We start from the raw sequence: 8,418 nt of genomic DNA on the forward strand, positions 1-8,418 counted from the left end.
TCCCCAGGCTGTGTGAGTGGTCGTGGGCAGGCAGAGGGAGAGACAGGGGGTCGGGTGGACAAGGCCTTGGTTCAGCAGATGGAGGACGCCTACAGCAGTCTAACAGTCAGGCTGCCTGACACAAACCCTGACCTACTCATACTCTACCAGGATTGGCTGGAGGGACAGGACTCAACGCATGCCAACACACTCCTACACACACAGTACACACAGCAGACCCCCAGCCAGACACAGACACACATACAGTGGTGAGACACACACACACACACAAACCCAAACACACCTCAACATCCAAAAGCCCAATCAATCACTGACCCTCTGTCTTCTAAGGACCCACTGCAGTGGTTTCCATAGGTACCATTGTATAGGCGGGGATGGCCAGAGGGCCTGGATGCTGTGTTTGTGTTCCTTTGCTCCCTGCCTAAAGTATCATCTCTGGAAAACACCCATATATCCAAGACTTGATTCTGAACTTCCTTACTCGACCAGAAGGTGGTGCTGTTATCCCATCCGATGTACTGCTCTCGAGTGTTGTGGAGGCTGATCCACTGCTTTCACCATGGAGGGGAAACAGCAAATATTTGTGCTTTGTTCCAGAGGGAATTCATGATGTGACAGACACATTTGTGACATTGGGAAAACAATTGTATCTGATCCAAGGGGATGAAGCAGGAAAACTATCAATCAAACTGTGTCCTGTTAACATGTAGTGAATGTGAAACCTGTAAGTAGGACTAAAAGCATTCTTAGAAGTGATCCAAACAGTTGAAATAAAACCAGTTGTACTTGTTTCAACTGACAAATGGACACGTTGTTTTGTCTCCTGTGATTCCAACATGCTGAATGATCAATCAAGCGATTGAAAGTGCTAGTAGCTCTTCTCACTAATAATGCTGGTAGTGTGGCTGCCATTTGCAATGCACGTGTTCATCCATGTCATGAGCACTGGAATTATCTTAGCTATATGATGTCCATATGAGATCCACTCACCGGACAGTTTATTAGGTACACCACCCTGTTCACAAAAATGGATCACTTCTACAGACAGTAAGTCACGTGGCCTTGGCTTGCTATATAAAGCAGGCAGACAGGCATCGAGGATTTCAGTTACTGTTTGATTGAACGTTAGGATGGGCAAAACGAGTGACCTAAACGACTTTGAGCGTGGTACGATCGCTGTTTCCAGGCACTCCGGATTCAGAATCTCAGAAATGGCCGCCCTCCTGGGATTTTCCTGCACCATAGTGTCTAGGGCAAAGCTCTGCAACAGGTCGATCGCGGACTACCAGTAGCTCACAGTCCACCTACCAGTAGCTCGCAGTCCACCTACCAGTAGCTCACAGTCCACCTACCAGTAGCTCACAGTCCACCTACCAGTAGCTCACAGCACACCTACTAGTAGCTCACAGCACACCTACCAGTAGCTCACAGCACACCTACCAGTAGCTCACAGTCCACCTACCAGTAGCTTGCAGTCCACCTACCAGTAGCTCACAGCCCACCTACCAGTAGCAGTCCACCTACCAGTAGCTCACAGCCCACCTACCAGTAGCTCACAGTCCACCTACCAGTAGCTCACAGTCCACCTACCAGTAGCTCACAGTCCACCTACCAGTAGCTCACAGTCCACCTACCAGTAGCTCACAGCCCACCTACCAGTAGCTCACAGTCCACCTACCAGTAGCTCACAGTCCACCTACCAGTAGCTCACAGTCCACCTACCAGTAGCTCACAGTCCACCTACCAGTAGCTCACAGTCCACCTACCAGTAGCTCACAGCCCACCTACCAGTAGCTCACAGTCCACCTACCAGTAGCTCACAGTCCACCTACCAGTAGCTCACAGTCCACCTACCAGTAGCTCACAGTCCACCTACCAGTAGCTCACAGTCCACCTACCAGTAGCTCACAGTCCACCTACCAGTAGCTCACAGTCCACCTACCAGTAGCTCACAGTCCACCTACCATTAGCTCACAGTCCACCTACCAGTAGCTCACAGTCCCCTACCAGTAGCTCACAGTCCACCTACCAGTAGCTCACAGTCCACCTACCAGTAGCTCACAGCCCACCTACCAGTAGCTCACAGTCCACCTACCAGTAGCTCACAGTCCACCTACCAGTAGCTCACAGTCCACCTACCAGTAGCTCACAGCCCACCTACCAGTAGCTCACAGTCCACCTACCAGTAGCTCACAGTCCACCTACCAGTAGCTCACAGTCCACCTACCAGTAGCTCACAGTCCACCTACCAGTAGCTCACAGTCCACCTACCAGTAGCTCACAGTCCACCTACCAGTAGCTCACAGTCCACGTACCAGTAGCTCACAGTCCACCTACCAGTAGCTCACAGTCCACCTACCAGTAGCTCACAGTCCACCTACCAGTAGCTCACAGTCCACCTACCAGTAGCTCACAGCCCACCTACCAGTAGCTCACAGTCCACCTACCAGTAGCTCACAGTCCACCTACCAGTAGCTCACAGTCCACCTACCAGTAGCTCACAGTCCACCTACCAGTAGCTCACAGCATACCTACCAGTAGCTCACAGTCCACCTACCAGTAGCTCACAGTCCAACTACCAGTAGCTCACAGTCCACCTACCAGTAGCTCACAGCCCACCTACCAGTAGCTCACAGTCCACCTACCAGTAGCTCACAGTCCACCTACCAGTAGCTCACAGTCCACCTACCAGTAGCTCACAGTCCACCTACCAGTAGCTCACAGTCCACCTACCAGTAGCTCACAGTCCACCTACCAGTAGCTCACAGTCCACCTACCAGTAGCTCACAGTCCACCTACCAGTAGCTCACAGTCCACCTACCAGTAGCTCACAGCCCACCTACCAGTAGCTCACAGCCCACCTACCAGTAGCTCACAGTCCACCTACCAGTAGCTCACAGTCCACCTACCAGTAGCTCACAGTCCACCTACCAGTAGCTCACAGTCCACCTACCAGTAGCTCACAGTCCACCTACCAGTAGCTCACAGTCCACCTACCAGTAGCTCACAGTCCACCTACCTTCATGAACCAACATCCATGAGGAACGTTTTTGACTTGAAGAATCCATTCCCCAAAGACTTCAGGCTGTTCTGGAGACAAAGGGGTGTCCGATCCGGTACTAGATGGGTGTACCTAATAAACTGTCTGGTGAATGTATAATCAGGGTCATGGTGTTCTTTCCTGTCTGTAAAATCTAGCGCAGCCTAAGAAAAAGTCCAGGGAAAAAACCCTTTGTGAAAGTGAAATCACTGTAGCTTTGTCCTCCCTCAGTGCCCATATTAGGACTGTCGGGGATCTGTCCGAGAGAGAGAGAGAGAGAAGGTGTTGCATTCTTCAAGTAGGTTCGGGGTTGTGAAAGGGGGTATCCACTGTCCACCCAATCTCTTCTCCCCCAGTTATTTTCTGGGACACTGCACAATACAACTTTATTTGATGGCAGAACATTCAGAAGCTGTAAGTTTGTAAGTACAGTATCCTTACCTACTTAGATTATTGTGTGCATGTGCCTGCCAGCCTTCCTGCCTGCCTGCTAGCCCTTAAAACACGCGTGAGTGAGTGAGTGAGTGAGTGAGTGAGTGAGTGAGTGAGTGAGTGAGTGAGTGAGTGAGTGAGTGAGTGAGTGTGTGTCAGGATTTGTTAGTCACGTCACCTTGACGGACATCTCATGATTACTCTCAGAGTCTCAATCTCAGAAGGTTATTTTGTTTTCCTCAGAGCTAATGACAATCTGTGTTAGATGCTGAATTCAGCTGAACTCTGGGTGTTTCTTTGGTAGGCCTACTAAGGCTGTGGAGAGAGGAAAATGCATAAATGTGGAGAAGTTTAGGCTTTGCAGATTGCATGCAGGGGGGAGAAGTTTTGGTGCGGGGGGAGCCCCAGGTTGCAATTCAGAACCTCTCATACCCATTTTACAACGCCAAAGTATTTTTTAACTCATTGACTTTTGCAGTTAAGTCTAAACAGCTCTTTTTCTCAATGTCTATTTTAAAGCTTAAGTGTGTATACACTACTGTATTTATACTTTGGATATGGTCTTTCATGAGGAAAAGTAATTTTAAAAACTGCATGAGTGGGACTTGAAAACTATTCAGATTCACCCAGAATTTCTCCTGACCTGTTCTTAAATATCACTACAGCTCCACAGTTGCCATGACTACAGATCAGGGCTGTGGTTAATTCCAGTCCTTCAAGACATAGAACTACTGCTTGAAGCATACAGTCTATGTCCAATCTGATGTAGGTTAATGTATAAGCTATTCATGTTTTGTGGTATTTGTTCTTTGTGCTTTAGGACACATGGCAAAATGCTTCTGCTGTTTCTGAGTCTCGGTTTGTTCACTTCTAATGTCCAGTCAGAAAAACAAGGTAAACTGCACACTTTATACATTATTATGGTTGTTATGAGTGAGAAAGTTATAGGTTCAAAGATCATAGCCCCGAGACATACTAACCTCCCCTGTTATTGTATTGGTGAGGGGTTAGCATGTCTTGGGGGTAGGATCTTTGACCCTCTCATCATTATTCACAATTAAATCAGGAGTATTCATCATTGTGGTAGCAAACACATTATTGTAGAAGTGTTTAGAAACATATGCTGTTCTTATTTATAATAAAAGTGACTCCAAAATGACACAATACATTATTTACCATTCATTTCTATTGAGCAGAAAATAACTGAAACACAACCAAAACTAACAACAAATGCATCCAACAAGTTTGAAGAGTCAAATTGCCTGCTAGGAATATGGGACCAAATACAAAACCTTTTCGATACTTTATATATAAGAATCTTCATTGGTGGAGACTGACTCATTGACATCCGATATTATGTTGCTTGTCCATTAATTCATGTCCTTGTTTGTTTTTCCAGGGGTTAATGTAACGTGTGAAAATCAATCGGTTGTAGCAGGACAGAACCACAACCTGACATGTAGAGTGGATTACAGTGATGTAGGTCAGAATAATCTGGGATGTAAAACTACAAATTGTTTCTGGAAACATAAATCAAAATCTCCAATACGAAATTGTGATTGTACAAATGATTGTAACACTACGATAACAACCAACACCTACTTTTGTGAGATCAAAAATGTTACCAAAGCTGATGAGGGAAACTACACTTTTACCATTAACACAGACTGTGGCAACGGACATGGCACATTGAATGTTTCCGTTACAGGTGAGTACAATGTTAATATACAGTGACCAGTGTTACACAGGTTAAATGGGTTCATGTGATATGACCAGGAAAATGTCCTGTAATTCAAATAAAATGTGACAATACAGTATTCATATACACTGAGTGTACAAAACATTAGGAACACCTGCTCTTTCCATGACATAGACTGACCAGGTGAATCCAGGTGAAAGCTATGATCCCTTGTTGATGTCACTTGTTAAATCCACTTCAATCAGTGATGATGAAGGGGAGGAGACAGGTTAAAGAAGGATTTAATTTATTTAGCACTGAGATAAATGAGACATGGCTTATGTATGTGTACCATTCAGAGGGTGAATGGGCAAGACAAGATTTAAGTGCATTTCAATGAGGTATGGTAGTAGGCACCAGGAGCACCGGTTTGAGTGTGTCAAGAACTGCAACGCTGCTGGGTTTTTCACGCTCAAAAGTTTCCTGTGTGTATCAAGAATGGTCCACCACGCAAAGGACATCCAGCCAACTTGACACAACTGTGGGAAACATTGGAGTCAAGATGGGCCATTATCCCTGTGGAATGCTTTCGACACCTTGTAGGATCCATGCCCCGATGAATTGAGGCAGTTTTCAGGGCAAAGGGGGGTGCAACTCAATATTAGGAAGGTTTTCAGAATGTTTTGTACACTCAGTGTATATATTCCAAATGGGGCTTGATACTGCAACATTTGTGAGTATTCTGAGTGCTAACCTCTCTTTATTTTCTCAGTGAGCAATGAAAAACAAGCGTTTCTGGGATCGTCAGGTCACCTATCGTCAGTATCATCACTGTTCTGGGTTTTCTACTGTTTCTCATCTTAAGACTTAATAGTTCCTTGAGAAACAATGACAAAGCTACCAGAGAGGCCCTAAACCAGAAGCCTGCATAACTTTCAGTCTGGAGGAGCTGTGTGTGTTGGTTCTACTATCCTTGTGGGGACAGAAATATCTCATTTACATAAGTAGTCAAACTCCTAAGTCAATAAATACTTTGTGGAAGCTCCTTCTGCATTGATTACCGCTGTGAGTCTGTCTGGGTACGTCTCTAAGAGCTTTCCACATTTGGATTGTTCAAAATGTTCCCATTATTCTTTTCTAAATTCTTCAAGCTCTACCAAATTGGCTGTTGATCATAGCTAGAGAACCATTTTCAGATCTTGCCATAGATTGACTGTCTTCTTGGCAACTCTAGTGTAGATTTGGCCATGGTTTATTGTCCAGTTGAAAGGTGAATTCATCTCCCAGCGTCTAGTGTATTGGATTTGCCTAAAAAATAACACTTTGTATTCAGGACAAAAACTGAATTACTTTGCCATGTTTTTTGCAGTGCTACTATAGTGCCTTGTTTCAAACATGATGCATGTTTTGGAATATTTTTATTCTGTACAGGCTTCATTTTCACTCTGTCAATTATTATTATTTATTTACCTTTATTTAACTAGACAGGTCAGTTATGAACAAATTCTTATTTACAATGACAGTCTACCGGGGAACACTGGGTTAACTGCCTTGTTCAGGTGCAGAACAACAGGCTTTTACCTTGTCAGCTCAGGGATTCAATCCAGGAACCTATTGGTTAATGGCACAACACTCTAACCACTAGGCAACCTGCCGCCCCATCAAACTAGTCAAGGTTAGTATTGTGGAGTAACTACAATGTGTTTGATCCATCCTCAGTGTTCTCCTATCACAGCCATTAAACTCTGTAACTGTTTTAAAGTCACCATTGGCCTCATTGTGAAATTCATGAGCGGCTTCCTTCCTGTCTGACAACTGAGTTAGGAAGGACACCTGTATCTTTGTAGTGACAGGATGTATTGATACACCACCCAAAGTCAAGTTAGTAACTCCACCAAGCTCAAAGGGATATTCAATGTCTGCTTTTTGTTTTACCCATCTACCAATAGGTTCCCTTTACAAGGCATTTGGAAAACCTCCCTGGTCTTTGTGCTTGGATCTGTGTTTGAAATTCCCTGCTCGTCCGAGAGACCTTACAGATAATTGTATGTGTGGGGTACAGAGATCATGTTAAACACTATTATTGCACACAGAGTCCATGCAATGTATTATGTGATTTGTTAAGCAAATGTTTACTCATGAACTTATTTAGACTTGTCATAACAAAGGGGTTGAACACTTTTTTACTCAAGACATTTAAGATGTTTATTTTTTACATTATTTGTAAAACCTTTGAAAAACTTAATTCCACTTTGACATTATGGGCTATTGTGTGTGGACCAGTGATCCAAACATCTCAGTTGAATCTATTTTCAATTCAGGCTTTAACACAACAAAATGTGGACAAAGTCAAGGGGTGTGAATACTTTCTGAAGGCACTGTGTCATTTGATGTGTTGTATTATTCTGTAAAACTCACAAACAGTGATTTACCACTAAGCTTGGTTTGTATAATTGATGTGATATTCTAAATGGGAATTTTGTTATGAATATCGTTATTGATTTATGTACAAATACACTTTTGGAAATAACCAGTCGTTATAATGTTACTTCTATCATATAGAGCTTGTTGTCTTGTATTTAATTATTATCTATACAAATAATGCATATTTCAGACATCACAGTACATACCGTAGCTCGCAGGGTGACATTTACCACATGCACAGGCATTTCTTTCTTGTCTGAAAATGTTGTAGTTAGGGATGAACATTTCAGAATTTTTGGTGGTCTTCCTAAGTCAGGATTCAGACATAGCTAGAACATCCCGGTTGGCAGAGTGCGCACCATGCGCCTCACTGTGCCTGCCTGGTCCACCTCTCTCCACGGTAAGCACGGGGAGTTGGTGCAGGTCTCCTACCTGACTTAGCCACACTCCACGTGTGCCCCCCACAATATTTTTGGGGCTGCTTCTTGTCCCAGCCTCCAGCTCTGCCTTGGGTGGGTGATTTTAAAAACAATTCACAAACATCAACATGCAGTAGAGCATAATGTTGTTGATTTGACTTCTATTTTGGTTTGGAGTCAATTTAAGTAATAATGACTTTTCATTGAACTTACTAAGTATTTGAGTTAAACATGCAGATGGTCTTACAGTGTTAAAACAACACTCTCCCCCAAATACTGTGTTATGGAATAAAACTAAGAAGTGTAGCAGCCTCATCTCTAATAGTTTTAAAGTCTGAATAACCCATGGTGTTAGGGAACCAACGCTCTAGGAGTGTTAGTTTGTCAACACTTTGAACAGTGTTTATTTAATACAACTATTTTGA

At 43.9% G+C, this 8,418-nt stretch overlaps 1 protein-coding gene and 1 long non-coding RNA gene across 2 annotated transcripts in view; both read left to right on the top strand.

Annotated features, from left to right (window-relative positions):
- LOC112241719 (nuclear prelamin A recognition factor-like) overlaps positions 1-860 on the top strand; it is a 30,809-nt gene extending 29,949 nt beyond the window's left edge. The window contains exon 11 of the mRNA XM_042305566.1: positions 8-860. Within this exon, the coding sequence (XP_042161500.1) occupies positions 8-252 (245 nt within the window). The 3' untranslated portion in view covers positions 253-860. The remainder of the gene's footprint in view (positions 1-7) is intronic.
- A 2,083-nt stretch (positions 861-2,943) lies between these two features.
- Positions 2,944-6,216, top strand: LOC121840700. Its single transcript, XR_006079828.1, has 4 exons — positions 2,944-3,462; positions 4,293-4,366; positions 4,872-5,180; positions 5,923-6,216. It is a non-coding gene; the product is annotated as an uncharacterized LOC121840700 (long non-coding RNA).
- Positions 6,217-8,418: the final 2,202 nt, after the last annotated feature.

The sequence above is a fragment of the Oncorhynchus tshawytscha genome, linkage group LG24 (genome assembly GCF_018296145.1).
Source record: "Oncorhynchus tshawytscha isolate Ot180627B linkage group LG24, Otsh_v2.0, whole genome shotgun sequence".
Lineage (NCBI taxonomy): Eukaryota > Metazoa > Chordata > Actinopteri > Salmoniformes > Salmonidae > Oncorhynchus > Oncorhynchus tshawytscha.